The sequence below is a fragment of the Paramisgurnus dabryanus genome, chromosome 22 (genome assembly GCF_030506205.2).
Source record: "Paramisgurnus dabryanus chromosome 22, PD_genome_1.1, whole genome shotgun sequence".
Classification (NCBI taxonomy): Eukaryota; Metazoa; Chordata; class Actinopteri; order Cypriniformes; family Cobitidae; genus Paramisgurnus; species Paramisgurnus dabryanus.
In genome coordinates, this window is record NC_133358.1 from 10,226,229 (window position 1) to 10,245,494 (window position 19,266).

General features: G+C 34.7%; 1 protein-coding gene across 3 annotated transcripts in view; it reads left to right on the forward strand.

The window, feature by feature from the left end:
- Positions 1–17,523, forward strand: part of nck1b (NCK adaptor protein 1b) — a 112,061-nt gene extending 94,538 nt beyond the window's left edge. For all 3 annotated transcript variants that reach the window (XM_065294735.2, XM_065294734.2, XM_065294736.2), the window contains 2 exons: positions 10,672–11,390; positions 13,462–17,523. In XM_065294735.2, coding sequence (XP_065150807.2) covers positions 10,672–11,390; positions 13,462–13,662 — 920 coding nt within the window. In that variant the 3' untranslated portion in view covers positions 13,663–17,523. The remainder of the gene's footprint in view (positions 1–10,671; positions 11,391–13,461) is intronic.
- Positions 17,524–19,266: the final 1,743 nt, after the last annotated feature.

Here is a 19,266-nt window from a genome sequence, read left to right on the forward strand (position 1 = left end):
ATGTACACATTTTTGTTTATACATTTGGCAGATTTTATCTTTATTTTATCAGAGCGACTTGCGTACATACATTTTCATCAGCGTGTCTGATCGAACCCATGATGTTTGCACTGCTAAAGTTATTCTCCACTGATTAAACTACAGGAAAACCTTACAATTTAAACAGTGTGGTAGTAATAGTTTTATTTAATTTGTATTAATTAAAAAAAAACTAATTTTTTGTTGTATCACAGTAATGGACGTTTTTTGTATTGTAATAATGATAATACGTTTTGAAAATGAGAACTTGCTTAATATTATATGTAAAATATAAAAATGTAGTTCGATATGTTAAAATTGCGATATGATGCTTTTTTTACTTAAAATTATATAACCAACATAACAGTGTTGTTTTTGGCAGCCCTTTTAGTTTTAGTCTTAGTCTTTTGGACGAAAATGCTTTTTAGTTTTAGTCACATTTTAGTCACTTATAAACTTGATAGTTTTAGTCAAGTTTTAGTCGACGAAAACACAAAAAGGTTTTAGTCAAGTTTAAGTCAATTTTAGTAAAAAAAGTAGTCTTTAACAAATTAATTTAGGTTAAAAAGTTTTGGAAATAGGCTTAGGTTTGAAAAGTAGATGCATGTAAAACCTTAAGCTTACCGTGAAATGTGTCACAAGCCGATTGTCGAGTAAAATTGAATGTATATATGTTAACAGCGTGACTTGTTAGTTACCTTTAAAAAATATCAGCGTGATGAGCCTTCAGGTGCCGCTAGAGGTTGGTGGCATTCTTCCCACCTAGTTTGTGGTCTGTCGTCAATATGCCTTCTGTTTTTCATTTGGATGGATTATACTGAAAGTATGTCCGTAAATCATCTCATCGTTTCCGTTTATTGACGTCACCGCCATGGTCCTTAAAAACTCGCCACAGTCGCAGGTGTGTTGTTGTTGTGTGAAATCTAGTGCGCGTGCACGGCATGGCAGTGCTGGGTGGTGGGCGTACCCAAAACAAGCATAGGGAAGTGGCAGCATTGCTGAAAACAGACAGATTTCACCAAAAAAGGCAGAATGACATGCATTGTGAACGTCAATTATATAATAATTTTTGTTCCGTCTCGTTTCATCAACGAAAACTTGAAGCGTCGCGTCATGTTTTCGTCACCTTAGAGACATTTTTAGCTAGTCAGCGTCACGTTATCGTCATAAAAAAGGTTCGTCATCGAAATCAACATATGTTATTGCAAATCATTGCATACGTTATTTCAAAACATTTTGTGGTAATTCGGTAAGTTCGATATATATTTTGCTATATAAATTAAAGGAAAACACCAGCGTTTTCCAACATTTTTTACCTCAACTTAGACGAATGAATACATACCCATCTTATTTCAATGCGTACACTTGATTTTTTTGTACAGTGCGTCGGGAATGTGTTAGCATTTAGCCTAGCCCCATTCATTCCTTAGGATCCAAACAGGGATGGATTTAGAATCCATCAAACACTTCCATGTTTTCCCTATTTAAAGACTGTTACATGAGTAGTTACACGAGTAAGTATGGTGGCACAAAATAAAAACGTGACGATTTTTTTAAGCGGCTAAACATTGACGCGAGGTAATATTGCCAGAAGTTTGAGCGAGAGGCGGAGTAGTCAGGAGTGATGATGATGAGGTGGAAGTGCTGCAAACTAAGCGCTCTTCCGCCATACAATATAGTTCTCATTTTTATCCGCTTAAAAATCGCCACGTTTTATTTTGTGCCTCCATACTTACTCATGTAACTACTCATGTAACGGTCTTTAAATAGAGAAAAGATGAAAGTGTTTTGTGGCTTCTAAATTCATCCCTGTTTGGATCCAAAGGAATGAATGTGGCTAGGCTAAATGCTAACACATTCAAGAAGCGCTGTGCACGCATTGAAATAAGATATTTGTCTAAGTTGATGTAAAAACATGGTAAAATATTGAAAAACTGTTTTTCATTAAGGACTTTTTAGATTTTTGAGGTGAAATATGTCTATTCTGCATATACATACTTTTCAGTTTCTATAGTTTAAGGTTTTTTGATTTTAAGGCATCTTCGACAAGATCGTTCTTGTTGTATTTGTACATCAAGCGAGCGTGTGTTATGTCACACAGACAGTAAGTCTCGTGCATTTAAAGAAAGGTCTGTGGTTTACAGTTGCTTCTGCTAGAGATCTTTTGATGTCTCGTCTTTCTCGAGTTGAAAGAATCTCTTGTTTTCCACTCCGCTCTGAGCCCAGCATACCAGATTGGAAATGAAGTGATTTTCTTTTCTTTTTGCCCTTCATACCTTTCTATATTGTTTTTATAAACCCAAAGCGTGTTTGTTGTCAAGCATTGGATTTGGCTTGATATCTCTACCCTGCTTTCGTTCTTGAAGGTGGTTTGCTGGCAGCTGTATGTTAGCTGTCTACCAATTTTACAGATGATTTTTAAGATATACAATGGTATTACAATGATTTTTGGACATTGTATTTTGATAACGCCCCATAAGATCATGTTTTAATTACGTAGTCATCACATGGACCAGTATCTTTACCAATAAATTGCCTGGATTGTTTTATTATGCCAAATGAACTCATTAATCTGAGTCTGCGCAAATAAAAATCATGGTTTTGTCGTGAGACCGCCACTATATCATGGTATGACCAAAGTACTTTTTAAACCTTTCTTCATCCCTATTTTTTCACGATGTGGTTCCTATATCTAAAAACAATAGGATGAACAGACCAGAGGAAACGACTAATCCGAGTTAGCTCATGTTTCACTCAGGGGAAAGATTGTAAAATGGAGGGGAAGTGAAATTCATTGAGCGGATGAAGGAGAGACTTCGGATAGGTTTGTCTCTGCAGAGGTCTAAATGGTTGTTGTACGGTTAGCGTATTAACTGTTAATGCCAGATTTTAGTAAAACATAATTGAGCTTTTACAATAATATTCGAGAGGTAATTATATACACATTGCTTTATGACATAAAGATGCTTCTGAGTTATACAAAGCATACAGCTTCCTTCCTGATGCGTGCTTTGAACACGTTCCATTCAGGAAACACTGCTTTATGCGTTTTGTCCTATCAGCAGCCGACTACAGCACATTTTGCAGGATTGAAGTAATGTTTCAACCAAATATTAATATTTTTCATAATGTACTCATCCTAGTGCCATCCCGGAGTAAAAGCAAAACAAACACATCACAATTAAGGATGTGCATTTGTGTCATTTTTTCATTTTGATTAATCCATAGGTCTGAAGAACGAGTACTCGATTAACTGGGGGTGGGGCAATCAAAGGGGCACGTCATGGTGAAAATGAAAATATTTTTATTTAACACTCAAATAAATTTTAATTTTGAAGAAACTATGAGAGAACAATGAACACATACTAGACTATTAATGGATAAAATGTTTTTAAAAGATACCCCTTACAGGAATAGCTGCGTGATGAAGTGAAACTAAAGGGTTAAGTTAATAAACAAACCAAAGCACTTTCTACATGATGCACTCTGCATAATATTAAGCCTTTATACAACATAAATGTACAACATGCATCTATCTGCATAAAATGCAAGACTTCAACTAAAGTTTTCAACTAAGTTATGTACAGAAAGTTTAACTCCCTTTGTGGATGTGCATCGTAAACAGCGTGCTTTTAAACACGTCCAGTCAAAGCACAAGCTTCATAACATAAACCACCTTTAAGTCTTTTGCTATCATTTTAACGATTAGCTGTGTCGTGTCGTCCTCTTACCTCAGTCAAGATTTAATGCTCCTATGGCTCTCTGGTATCTCTTGATATTTGATCTTTAAATATGAGATGATAACCCATTGAACTTTTGATGGTAACACGACGTCAAACACGCATATCCAGACCCAGTCTTTACTATCAGATGCGCTTGTAATGCTAACCAGACATACAAATACCGCCATATCCATAATAAATAAATAAATAAACCCACATGATCATCGTTTTCATGATCGATCATCGATGCTACGTTCGAGTACTCGAGCAATCGAGTACTCGTGCCCATCCCTAATCACAATGCTAATGTAAAAACGTCAAATATGGCGGCACGTAAATAACTTCAAATCTAATTGGTTCTTGCATGTCTCGTGACAATTTGAGATGCATTTCATCTAGGGCTGTCAATCGATTAAAATATTTAATCAAGATTAATCGCATGATTGTCATGAGTTAACTCGCGATTAATCACAACTTAATTGCACATTTTTATCTGTTCTAAATTTACCTTAATTTAACACAAGTTTTTAATACTCTTATCAACATTGCGCGTTGCGAGTGCTCAGCGTGATTTTGTCAGACAATGTCGCGTTTATAAATCAGGATTTTAGCAGCAGTTAAAGGAACAGCTGGTTGGATTAAACGAGAGGAGTTCCTGGGTCATGTTTACTCACTACTTTAGTCTACTCGTTTTGTTTCTGACAACAGAACAGATAATATGTAAAAATAGCTTTCAGTTGTGTTAAAATGCCTACCTATCTATCTATAAATAAATATAAATAAAAATATAAATAAATAAAATTAAATAAATAATAAATGATATTATATATATATATATATATATATATATATATATATATATATATATATATATATATATATATATATATATATATAAGCAAATAGTCAACTGTCCAAAACACTTCAGCAGCCACCAGCAACCTAAACTCTCACCATGTATGATATAACTTGTTTGTGTGCATGTAAATGTGGTTTGTTTGTCAAAGCGAAGAACTGAAAATGTCGTGTGATGAGTTAATTCTCCATTTCAGTTTTACTTTTTTGAGTCGAGACCATGTGGACTCACTAATCCAGTGACTTGCTGGGATTTCACCTTCCCTGTCTCGTGAAGTAACACCAGACAGGTCACGTGCACAAAAACAACCACAGTCTGCATGTTCACACATCTCATAATAGTGTATTTTATACATTTGACTATGTATAAGGATAAGGAATCACATTTTGGAAAGCTCTTTGTAGTTTTGCTCTGTTTCACCCAGTTTTTAAACTCAGTTTGACATGCTTTAACCCCATTCAAATATTTATTTTCTTTCAGAAATGTCTTTGAATTTGTTGCACTCCTGTTGTCAAAAGGTTGACAGGCACAGGCACTAACATGTCCACACATAGGGCATGACACGCTCTAGTTACTATTGCTATACACCTCACGTTTGCTTCCTGATCACGTTGACCATGCAAATGTCTGTGTCCCATAATCTGGCAGAGGTTTAGCCATAGGCAAATTTAGGAATTTTTGTATTTGTAATGCAAAGCAGATAGTTGAAGGCAACTGAAAGCTCAGAGTTAATTCCACCGGTCTTGAGCTTCGATAAGCATCTCGCTCGGAGCATAAAGGGCTTTATGCTTTCACTTAGTTAACCTTTAACCTCACAGCAAGCCTAAAGTAAACTAGGTAATTTCCTCAAAGAGAGTGATTTCGGAAGGCATCTCAGTTGTCAGGGTTTGTTTTCTGTCGCTAACACTGTTAAATCATATTGACCATAAACACAAACTATTTCATTGTTACCTTTTTGTTATTTGATACAAATTGGATATGACATGTTATTATAAAATAATAATATAAGATAATAAACCTCAATATACTAGGGCTGCAAAACGATTAATCGCAACTATATTCGCAAATATAAATATATTTATGTACGTTTGTACACTCAGATGCAAGTATACATTTAAGAAAAATGTAAATGTGTATATTATTATAATAATAATAATAATAATAATAATATAAGATAATAAACCGCAATATACTAGGGCTGCGAAACGATTAATCACGACTATATTCGCGAATATTTATTTATACACTCAGATGCAAGTATATAAGAAATATTTACATGTGTGTATATAATAATAATAATAATAATAATAATAAGATAAGATAATAAACCACAATATAGTAGGGCTCCAAAACAATTAATCGCAACTATATTCTCGAATATTTATTTATACACTCAGGCGCAAGTATACATTTAAGAAATATTTATGTGTGTGTGTGTGTATATAATAATAATAATAATGATGATAATAATACAAATATGTAAGATAATAAACCACAATATACTAGGGCTGCAAACATTAATTGCGACTATATTCACGATTTTATTTATACACTCAGATGCAAGTATACATTTAAGAAATATTTAAATGTGTATATAATAATAATAATAATAATAATATAAGATAAAAAACCGCAATATACTAGGGTTCAAAACGATTAATCGCGACTATATTTACATGTGTATATACATTTTTATAATAATATATAATTTATATTGTATATAATTATAAATACTTCAAAAGATTTTTTTCTTAAAAATTATTCATGCATGTGTGTGTATTTATATATACATACTTATTATACACAGTACACACATATATGATGAAAACAAAAACTTTTATTTCGCAAACAATTAGTCGCGATTAATCGTTTTGCAACCCTACAATATACTTAAATCATCCTACGTAATGTAAAGAACAAACCTTGATATCTATAATATTGTTCATAATATCATAATATATCTCAGCAATACTTTTCTGTGCGTTTTGCACAAAGGAAGAGTTTATCTGTGTTTGGGGTTTCGTATTTGTCCCGTTACACACTGCCAAGTGGACATTTTTTCATGGTAACACTATTCACAATCCCTTGCCAGACCGGCCGACATGGTAAAATGCCTCAGGGTAAAATATTCCCCTGTAATCCTCCGGCATGGCCCACTTGGCTTGACCTGACACGGTCGGACAGGGCGTGATCCTCAGCAGCTTCTGTGAATCCACCCAAACACGCCCTCACTCATGGCCTCCCTGTGGAGGAGGATGACGGGTGTGGTGATCATTCCAGTGCATTGTGGGATGTCTGTCAGATGTTTTCATTATTGATCGTAAAAGAAGAATTTATTATCTTTGAGATAAGTTTCTTATGATTCAGACGTTTATGAATCACATAAATGTGATCGTGTTCTCAAATTTTACAAACTGATGACAGCTTTATTTAACAAAAATAAATGTTTGACTTTGATTTAAAGGGAATTGGCCTGCATCACTATTATATTATTGCTCTCACTTTACTGTTCTGTTGCATGCTTGATCACATGGAAATAATTGAATCATCCCCATACCAAAGGAGGAAGTTGAAAATGCACATGGCTTGTCATGTGATCTGTAAGTGGTAAAGAATGGCGAGAATGTGATTAGTTAGCTCAGATTGGTCGGGTTTAAAACTGGATCGATGATTTGGGCACAGGCAGCCGGGAAGTTGTTTTAGCTACTGTAAGTGATACTGCTCTCTGTAACATGTGTTTGGACAGGTTTACCATTCACTCTTGCCCTGCTTGTTGGTGCCTGTATCAAACTACAATGCGCTTTGGTTTAACAGATGATTTCCACAAGAGTGTAATGAGAAAAATATTGAAAGATATTGAAGAAAAATACAATAACTTGCCAAGTAATGTGATACGTTAGTGACCAAAAATGATTTCCCGCTTCGAACACTTGATTTTTTTCACCCTTTGTTTGAATATTTTATTGATGCATTAAAAATGTTGCAATGGAGTATAAACCGAAGTTCAGCTTTGAAAAGAAGTTAAAGAGGCTTGGCAAAAAATTACCCACAACACGTGCAGTTTGGACAATGACTACAAAATATTACCACAAAAGAGGATCAAGAAATATTTATAACAGATCAAATTGTAGTCAGTCTACAGCCTGGGAACTTTTGGTTTTCTATGCAATTTTAGATCAAAGGGGTTCGGCTGACAAAAATAGTTTGAAAACCCCTGGTTTAAACCAACCCAAGGAGACAATAAAAGCAAATATAGTACAAATTTCCCCCCTCGGACATCACTTTTGCTCACTGTTGTATATGATATGCAATGTGATAATGTTTTAGGATTCATTTTATATCATGATAACGATATGTATTTTTTATAAGGTTTTTCTGTTAATAAAAGCTTTAATACCATTCTCACAAAAACCTTATACACGCATTAAAAGAAGATAAAAACAAACAAAACTCAAGATCAACAAAGATAAACGGGCAGTGATGAATGAATGATAATAAATCATTATGTATGTGTGTGTGTATGCATGTATATATGTGTATAATTCATTTATAATTCATTTATTTATTTAAGGTAGAAAAGTGACTTGGTCAAGAGCAGTGAGAGATTTTCTCTTTATGCTGTTTCATAAATATGAGTGACAGAGAGGAGCAAAATTAGGTAACTTCCCCTTTAAGACCAAAGTCTGGATCTAATATACTGTTACACATGCGTTTTCTCTTTGTAGCTGTTCAATTTCTCTTAAATGGTTGTATTTATGATGATACTTGCAAAGACGGGAATTTTGGCGCATATACGTATTTAAGGCCAATAAATAGGGCTGTGACGATTAATCGTGCAAATGCGCGTTTTCTCAATGAATGAGTTTGAATTACAGTGAAATGCCGCCACATCCAAAAGCCAGGGGGCGCTCTCGTTTAGAAACGCCATTTGTGCCACAGAAGAAGTAGCATTACAAATGCTATCCCAGGAAATGTATAAAGGAATATTTATATCGCTGTTCTTCAGATTGTTTCAGGTATTTTCATGATAATAAAAGTATTTTGAATGATTGTGTTTGACGTGTTGCTTTTTTAAATTCACATTATAAACGACTCAAACTCATAGTGATTTTAGATTGATAAGGACTTCCTACTGATCACAGAGCCATAGTACACGCACAAGCTGTGCATGAAACACAGAATCAGAGCCTTGCGATTCAGAATCGATTTCAGGCAGGTCTTTTTAATGGGGAACGCGGTGAATCGTCACAGCCCTACCAATAAAGCGGCAAAAATGCTCACGAGCTTAATGAACAGCTGATACGCAACTTGCGCGCTTATCACGGACAGAAACAGTGCACGCATTTAGATCTGTTGTTTGTGTTTCTATGGCTTAAAATAACTTGTTTTAAAACTGCTGTGCTTAAATACGTGTACAAACGTTTTAAAGAAACGTTTTCTTTACCACACGCACAGGAGCGTGACGTGGGTGCGTAACCTCGATAGAGACGATAGTCCAACAATTTTCTTCCGGTTAATCATGTCTACCGGTTAGGGCTATCATGATTATGAAATTTGGCTGACGGTTAATTGTCTAATAAATTGTGAGGATTATGACGATTAATTGCCTGTTTGGGGCTTTGCCGATTATTGATTATTTGTCTGTTTTATTGCTTCAACATTTAATTCTCATAATTAGTTTTTGTTTGTTCATGAAATTATTTTCACACATTATCCTACTAAGGTCATATTAGGAGGCTACTGGACCACATGTCTGTAGTGGGTGCAAAAAAAAAATAGCATCTTAGCTTAGGAATAGCATCTTTCACTTCCCTAAATTCGGAATTGCTGTTTTTGAAATGTATGTTTTAACTGGCAGTTCAAAGTTTTGCAGCATTTCTTTAAATGCTGTTTTTCCACTGTATTGAATGGCTATGGCTTTGATTTTTTTTGTGATCTGAAATCATTGCGATGAGGTCAAACATTTGCGATGGAGACAATTATTTAATCATTGTGACAGCCCTACTACCGGTTTATCGCATACCCCTAGTTTGAACTTAAAAATTTTCAGAAATGAAAATATAAAACAAAAATATGTTTCACAATTTCTGAATCGCTTATTATCTTCCACACATCTGACCACACACAAGTACTAACATCCGTTTGCCAGTCTCCTTGTTAAAATTTTGACTATACATATTAACCTTATAAAGTATTAAAATCATTCATTTTTTGGAAACCTTTGCAATATGCATGTTGTGATATGCACATCTGTGATATTTCAATCATTTTAAAATATTTTACTTATTCAGTAGCTTATAAAAACAAATTCTTATGCAGTAAAGCATGTATCCTTGATAGATAAGACAATCCCAGAATGCAGTGCAATGAAGATATTGTTGGAAAATCAGATGGACTCTTCTCGAGTTGAACTGCTCAGGATGGTCACGTCATTGGTGGTCTCTGTTGCTCATGTTGTACTTAAGTTCAAAATGACCCAAGTTGCTTCAAATAAATGTAATTTGACTACTTGTATGTACGATAGACTGTAAAAAAAGATGGACGACGCCTGTTCGCTCTCTTCCATTGGTGAAAAGTGAAGCCGCCAGGGTCCCGATATGGCGCTGACATCTTGAGTCTTGAGTCTGCGCAGTAGTGATTTCGGGACCAGTCATGCGCAGTAGTGAGCAGGAAGTGAAGCCGTGAAATCAAAACCCCGCCCTCGCTCTCGTAGAATGCGCATATCACACGATATCACAGCTGTCAATCATGACGTGACGCCACAGTTTTTATATTATTAAATAACTAACTAAACACAAACTTATTTTAAAAACAAACATTTGAATTAACATCAGCGTGATAAAAACTACAGTAAATGACAGAAACCAGCTTCGGAAAAAAGATAACTGAAGTGTAATTCATTTTTTTAGTTGGTCTCAAGTCCCATTGAATAACATGGGGGAGGCGGGGTTTATGACCTATACTGGGACCAGTCACTGGGGGGGCGATCGAGACGTTTTGGCTTCACTTTTCAGGGCTTAAGCGGCACGCTTGGTATGTACGATCAAACTCCTAACAGTACTTTTTTTTTTGCAGGAATCGGTAAGGTGAAACGGAAAGCAGGCATGCGTGACACAGCCTCTAATGCCGACTCTGACTTCTACCAGGACAACGGCGAACGTCTGTATGACCTGAACCTCCCTGCGCTTGTCAAATTCAGCTACAATGCCGAGCGGGAAGACGAGCTGTCACTGGTTAAGGGGACGAGGGTCATAGTCATGGAAAAGTGCAGCGATGGTTGGTGGAGGGGGAGCTACAACGGCCGGTCAGGTTGGTTCCCATCCAATTACGTGACGGAGGATGCCGACGGATCGGCGTGCAACGACTCTGCCGGGCTGTCGGAGAAGTTATCCGCCGTCGTTCACAGTGCGAACGGCAATCGGGTGCTGCACACGGTACAGGCACTCTACCCGTTCAGCTCGGGCAACGACGAGGAGCTGAACTTCGAGAAGGGAGAGGTTATGGATGTTGTGGAGAAGCCGGAAAACGACCCGGAGTGGTGGAAGTGTCGCAAAGCCGACGGTCAGATGGGACTCGTGCCAAAAAACTACGTCACTGTGCTGCAGGAGTCGCACAACTCGGCCAGCACGGCCGGGCCGCCCACGCCTGACTGTGACTACATTGAGCCTTCCTCCAGCGGACGATTCGCTGGCAAGCAGTGGTACTACGGAAAGGTGACGCGTCATCAGGCGGAGGTGGCACTTAACCAGAGAGGCGTAGAGGGAGACTTTCTCATCCGGGATAGCGAGTCTTCTGTAAGTGAAAAACTAGTCTTGAATAATTTGGAAAAGCCCCAAGTGTAAAAATTTTGAAATGGGTGCTTTATTTTTAACTAGACAGCTGTGTAGTCACCATCATAGTTCTCTATTTTACTTTGCCGAGGCTTATGCAAGAGCACTGTTTCAAAACCTACACTGCAAAAAATGATTTTCTAACTTAGTATTTTTTTCTTGTTTTCAGTAAAAAGATCTAAAAATTCTTAAATTAAGATGTATTTTCTTGATGAGCAAAATAACCTAGGAAAATGAGTTTAGTTTTTAAACAAAAAATATTAAATTTAAGCAAATTTGTGTTTAAAACCAAGCAAAAAACAAATCTGCCAATGGAATAAGAAGGATCTTAGTATTTTTGTCTGGTTTTCAGTAAAATTATCTGAAAATTCTTAAATTATGATGCTTTTTCTTGATGAGCAAAACGACCCCAAAAAAGTCTAGTTTTTAGACCAAAATTTCAATTTTAAGTGATTTTGTGCATAAAACAAGCAAAAAAATCTTCCAAGAATTTGTAGATATTTTTACTGAAAGCAAGACAAAAATAACTAAGAATATTTTTGTTGAAAATAATTTTTTTGCAGCGCATTGTCAGATTTTTTTGCTTGTTTTAAGCACCAATTTATTTTAAGCTTATATTTTGGTCTAAAACTAGACTTATTTTTCTAGGTCGTTTTGCTCATCAAGAAAATACATCTTAATTTAAGAATTTTTAGATATTTTTACTGAAAACAAGACAAAAATACTAAGTAAGAAAGTAATTTTTGCATTTTCGGAAGCATAGACTGCAAGAAAGAAAATATATCTAGTTTTTAGACAAAAAATTAAATAAAATTTAAATGAATTTGTGCTTAAAACAAGCAAAATTATCTGCCAATGGGGTGAGAAAATTTTGCTTAAATTTAAAAACTTTTTTCACCCCATTGGCAGATATTTTTGCTTGTTTTAAGCTTAAATTTTCTTACATTTTTATATTTTTTGTTTATAAACTAGACTTATTTCTTAGGTCATTTTGCTCATCAAGAAAAAGCATCTTAATTTAAGAATTTTTAGATATTTCTACTGAAAACAAGACAAACATTTTAAGAAAGAAAGATTTAAAAAAAACCTTAGTATTTTTCTCTTGTTTTCGGTAAAAATATCTAAAACTTCTTAAATGAAGATGCTTTTTCTGGATGAGCAAAACGACCCAAGAAAATAAGTCTAGTTTCTAGACCAAAAATATCAAATGTAAGTGATTTTGTGCATAAAACAAGCAAAAAAAAATGTTTTTTCTTAAATTATTTTTTGCAGTGCATAGGCAGATTTTTTTGGCTTGTTTTAAGCAATAATTTATTTTATGCTTATATTTTTGGTCTAAAACTATACTTATAGAGTCATTTTGCTCATCAAGAACCTTAATTTAAGAATTTGTAGATATTTTTAGATTTTTTTTACTGAAAAAAGACACAAATACTAAGTAAGAGTCATTTTTGCAAAGTACAGCATTTTCAGAAGCATATACTTCAAAAAATGTCTTTTTGTCTTGTTTCTAGTAGAAATATCTAAAAATCCTTAAATCAAGATGCATTTTCTTGATGAGCAAATGACTTAAGAAAATAGGTCTAGTTTTTAGACAAAAAAAATATAAACTTTAAGTGAATTTGTGCTTAAAACAAGCAAAAAAAATCTGCCAATGGTATAAGACATTTTTTGCTGAATTTTTCTTGTATCAAGTATATTCAAGAAAAAAAATATTTTTTGCTTGTTTAAAGCACAAATTCACTTATATTTGATATGTTTTGTCTAAAAACTAGAGTTATTTTCTTAGGTCAATTTGCTCATCAAGAAAATGAATCTTAATTTAAGAATTTTTAGATATTTCTACTGAAAACAAGAGAAGAATACTAAGTAAGAAAGTCATTTTTTGCAGTGTAGTCGTGTTATGACGCAACATATGCCAATGTTAATCCTTTGTTTCTTAGTCACTGATTCTTTTTCGTAACCAGTAGCCCACAACCAGATAAGGAATCTGTATTAACACAGTTTTTGTTTCTCTCTCTACAATTTCTTCTAGCCCAATGACTTTTCAATATCGCTGAAAGCTCCGTCCAAAAACAAGCATTTCAAAGTCCAACTAAAGGACAATCTGTACTGCATCGGACAACGCAAGTTCAACACAATGGAGGAGCTGGTGGAACACTACAAAAAAGCGCCCATCTTCACCAGCGAACAGGGTGACAAACTCTACCTGGTCAAGGCTCTCGCCGCCTCCTGATCCCAGTAGGAGAACCCAGTTAACAAAGACTACATTTCCAGACAGACAGATTGGGAATATCAAGCATTCCATTAAAGGGAGGTACAGACGGACAATGGACTCCCGTTTATTCGCTCGGAATTTCATTGTGGGAAACGCCCAAGTATCAAAATACAGTATGTTTAGATCATAGGTCATGCAATGGATTTTGATGTCAACGTGTATTAGGAATGACAAACTAGGTATTTTTTTGATAATATATACACATGTATATTCTTTACATTGGTTGTTTTTGAAAACGAATTTTTTTTGTCTTTTACGTTTCTGCTGGTAAAGTTGAAATGGAGGCAGAAGGCTGTACAACACTGTCTGTGTCTGCCTGCATTGCCTGAACAACACAAAGTGAATTTAACGTCATTTGCTATATTTATTAGGAATCGATATTTCTGCCAAATGCTCAAACAATAAAAGTGAGTGACCAAAACTTGCTTATTATGAGGATTTGTCGCAATATTTCGAATAATAGTGATTCATCCGATTCAAGTTTAAGTCTTGTGATTTCAACTGCAAAATGATTCAGTTATTGCCAATGTAAGCCTTAATTTAGGCCATGACTTTATGAGGGGTAAAAATGACATAAGTTCAACTTCCCTGACAATCGAAATTGGTGCAAAACATTGCTGTTTGTACTGTTGTCAACAAGTCCTATATTTATGAGGTATCTTGTGTTTATACAGTACTATACCATCTTTACCATGTCAAAAGGCTAAGCTGTGATTGCTGTTTCTTGTATTTGAATGAACCTGGGAGCATGTGCAAGAGTTGTGCATCATCTTTTTTTTTGCCCGAAGATGAACCACAGTAGTGCTTTTCTCTGAGTCAGTATTGAACCCATAAAGCTGTCTTTTCTGATCGAGGCAATGATGTAGTCGGCTTCACAGGTGTGCGGTTTTCGTTATCTTTGCTCGTACATTTGTTTGACGTGGGGTGAATGATGTTCGGCTTTTCTGCTTCGCTTGATACTCATTTGGTTGACAATAGGATTGTCAGTCGGATGAACGGACACGTGTTGTAGCTTTGAAGGTCAATGAAATGTAATCATACATCATGAACGGAGCATTGTTCGCTGAAGGAAGAACCAACCTCGCTTTGCGATCGAAATCCACAGAGATGCTTCCTTATGTTTTCCATCGGGTTGATAAATGGCTGAAGGTGCTGAGAGATGTGTCACTGAGGATCTGGCCTTTATATGTCAAATTGTGCAGATAAGGATGTTTGAACGTCTCGGTTTGAATTTGGAACAACATGGAAGTTTCTTTCTTATTCCCTGGACTGAGCTTTTCTCATCACTATGACCGTGATCGCTTCTCCAGCTGTTTTGGAGTCGGACTGGGGTACGACTTGAAGTATGGGGATTTTTAAGGGAGTGTGTGGAAAGATTGCTGAAGCTCCCGGAGTATAGTATGGTAAATGTTATGGTTGGAGTGGACTTCAGAGATGTGGAGCATCTGTGGAATTGTAACTAGTTTTGCTTGAGGATCCAGATTTTACCTTCTTGGTCTTGACCAAACACAGTACTAAACTAAACTCGTATATAATTTTGTATACCATGCAACGTATCCATATTAGCATCTGGGCATATGGCCTTTAACACTAACAACTAAAGATAGGGGAAGTGTTTTCCTTGCGGTCTCATTAAGACCAATTTGTCGTTGAATGCCGCTGGTTCAGCATGATAGTCCGACCACGTAGTTTGTTTTTATCGTGCCTTCATCTCAGTCGCTGGAACCAAAGCTTTGGTGTTCCTCTATGCTTTTTTTAAGACACACATTTTTTTTTTTGAGTATTGCTTTGCATGTGCGTAACACATCCCTGATATGTGACTGATGTAAAAGGACCATGTACTCTTCATGCAAACCTCCTGTTGGGGAACTGATCATCATACGCTTAAACTTGTCTATTGACTAAAGTGACCTTACCAAATGGACCTTAGTCACGGTTGTATAGCCATAATAAATTCAACACAAATAAATACAGTCTGTTCAATGGGTCATACTGTTTTGTAACTTTGTACCAAAAAAGAATTTTAGAAACTGGAGTTATAAAAATAAAACATTTATTATTATTATTATTATAAGTAAAACATATGGTGTTTATTCTAACTAAGGTCAACTTTTCTAGCAAACATCACAGTTACCCATTAGTGTGTGCAGTGGATTCAGTTGTATGGAGGACCAAACCTGCAATAATTAAAAAAATAAATGTAAAAATAGAAAAAATAAATAAATACACATATTAGAGTCTGCAGTGGATTCAGTTGTATGGAGGACCAAACCTGCAATAATTAAAAAATAAATGTAAAAATAGAAAAAATAAATAAATACACATATTAGAGTCTGCAGTGGATTCAGTTGTATGGAGGACCAAACCTGCAATAATTAAAAAATAAATGTAAAAATAGAAAAAATAAATAAATACACATATTAGAGTCTGCAGTGGATTCAGTTGTATGGAGGACCAAACCTGCAATAATTTAAAAATAAATAAATACACCTATTAGTGTCTGCAGTGGATTCAGTTGTATGGAGGACCAAACCTGCAATAATTAAAACATAAATGTAAAAATAGAAAAAATAAATAAATACACATATTAGAGTCTGCAGTGGATTCAGTTGTATGGAGGACCAAACCTGAAATAATTTAAAAATAAATAAATACACCTATTAGTGTCTGCAGTGGATTCAGTTGTATGGAGGACCAAACCTGCAAAAATTAAAAAAATAAATGAAAAAATAAATAAATACACCTATTAGTGTCTGCAGTGGATTCAGTTGTATGGAGGACCAAACCTGCAATAATTAAAAAAATAAATGTAAAAATAAAAAATACAGCTATTAGTGTCTGCAGTGGATTCAGTTGTATGGAGGACCAAACCTGCAATAATTAAAAATACATGTAAAAATAGAAATAAATAAATTGCTTGGTTAAACAAATAAAAAACAACTATTAATTTAGTTTAGTCTTGACTTTAATGATTATATTCAAAGTTTTCCTTTTATTCTACGCTTATTTATTTTTAAATATATCTCTTTTGTACTGACTAAATAATCATGCTTTTTTTTTGATGGTTTCGTTCTTCATAGCAGCCATCGGTTGTGAAAAGCAGCCAGATCATGCAGTTGTGTCATCAAACTACATTCTGATGACATTAATGCTTCCAGACTTGATGATGATGATGAGGTGAAGAAGCACATAATACTACTATTTTCAACTTTCTGACTATGGTTTACTTAGATATGATGTTTCTATACATGAGCTCTCAACCAATGATGAGCTGGAGGTGCACAAAGATTTCCTTGTTGCAAACAAAAGTACAGAAATATAAAAAAGCATAAATATGGAAAAATGGATTTTAAACTATTTTCATAAGGAAATAAATGTGTGTGGTGAAAAATAAATGAAAGCATTAAAATATTTTAAATAATACAAAAATAAACTTATTAGTAAGAAATATAAGATTCAGCACTATGATTTGTATTTGTTTAGTCAGGTCATTTATTCCTTTTACATTTATTTATTTGTAATTAGTTCAAGTTTGGTCCTCCATATAGTTGCGGTGGCGATTTTGAACCTGTCAGCTTATTTGGTAGTTTATTTCGAGTCTGCAATAAGTCTATGGTTTATGCTTAACTAGCAAGAGGTTATTGTTGTGTGTGTGACCAAATCACTATCTTGCTGTCTACATCATGAATATTTATATGTCGATGGATACCGTATATGTGGTTTTAAACAGACTTGAAGACCCAAAACCTAATTTTCATCAGGATTGTGTAACAGAAGTTTAATTTCTAGGCGAGACTGAAATAAAGATCCAGAGTCTGAGTGTCTTTTGAATGTTTTATTCTAGACATCCAGCGTATAAGTAAGCATTTATTAAAAAATAAAACTGTAGTTGATATTTTTCAAACAAAATTGCATCGATTACCCTCAGAATGCCATTATTAACCTCCTGGAACCATATGGATTACTTCATACGGTGAAGGATGGATGCACTGTTTAGGGTTTGAAAGTCATGGACCCTGTTTTTACTGTTATAAAGCTTGGAAGAGCAAAGACATTTACTAAAATAACTCAAATTGTGTTCATCTGAAAGATAACTGATATGCATGTCTTGGATGGCTTGAAGGTAAAATAATCATGGTGTCATTTTTATTTTCACCACTGAATCACTTTAAGAACTTCTTAAATATTAACTTACTTATGGCTATTTATTTTATCAGAAGGAAGGCTTTTAGTTATTTTACTGATTTTAAAATATATATATTTTTTTATTTAATATTTGTATTTTATGGTAAGTTGAACTGTTAACTGTGAAAAACAACCCTAAAAAAAGTAGTTTCTTAATAATACAAAATATTCTTAACTTTTTCCATGTATGAATTTAAGAAAAATGTAAGTTGAGCATATATAAATTACATTTTTTTTGAGTCTGGAACAAATGACTATAGATTCATCATCGTCACCATGGAAATGAAACTCTTCCTCAGATGTAACGGGTTTATTAGGCTGTACAAAGAAATACAACTACGTAAATCAATGTTGACATCTTTTTCATGCCACGCAGAACAAACTGGCAGTGCCATAACAGATTTCCAGAGATTACACTGAAAGTCTTTAATTCACAGTACAATGAGGAAATGTCAAATCTGAAATGAACTTCACACTAATAACTTAAAAGTTTCAAAAACAATTGAAAACTTTCAAACTTGTCTGTGATTTAAGAAGAGAAAGGACCTGAGAGGGAACATATGGATGCCATGTGATCATTACGACAAAACAATGACGCATGTCTATATTGTTCCCTTTAATACAGAACATACTACCCAAGATTTCTCAACTGAAGCCAGGGGACATCCCTGAAATGATGAAAACAAAACATGATGAAAGAACATGAACAAATTTTAGTGCTAAAGGGTTTCTTTAGTCTTACAGAATGTCATGCAGTTTACTATTTTAAATAGACAGGATATCAAGCAAAAAAGCCAAGCAAACACTGATGGTAATCTATTTATAGTTTGATGACAGTATCCTATTTGCTAATACTATTATATATCTGGTCCATAACACTTGAGATGATAATAAATGATGACCGTATTTTCATGTTGTTACAAACCTGTATTAATTTCTTTGTTCTGATGAACACGAAGAATATTTTGTCTGTAAGTAAAACATTCCTTAAAATATCTTCTCTTGTGTTCATCAGAACAAAGAAATGAATACAGGTTTGTAACAACACGAGGGAGAGTAAATGATGACAGAAGTTTCATTTTTAGGTGAACTATCCCTTTAAGAGGGTAACTGCCACAGGTCCTACAGTAGATCAACTGCTCCCTCTACTGGCCAACATAAGAGGATGAACAACATGCAGACTCTTTATGCATTTATTTGGCTGCATCCCAATTTTCATGTTATTCACACTAAATTGAATAAGAAGTGGAGCATCCCATATCTCACATATCCCAATATTGAGATGGTTTTGAGGTGCATGTTAGCTAGATGCTAATGCTACCCTACAAACTCGAAGAAGATACAACATGTACTTTCTCTCCGCCATAATATCAGAAC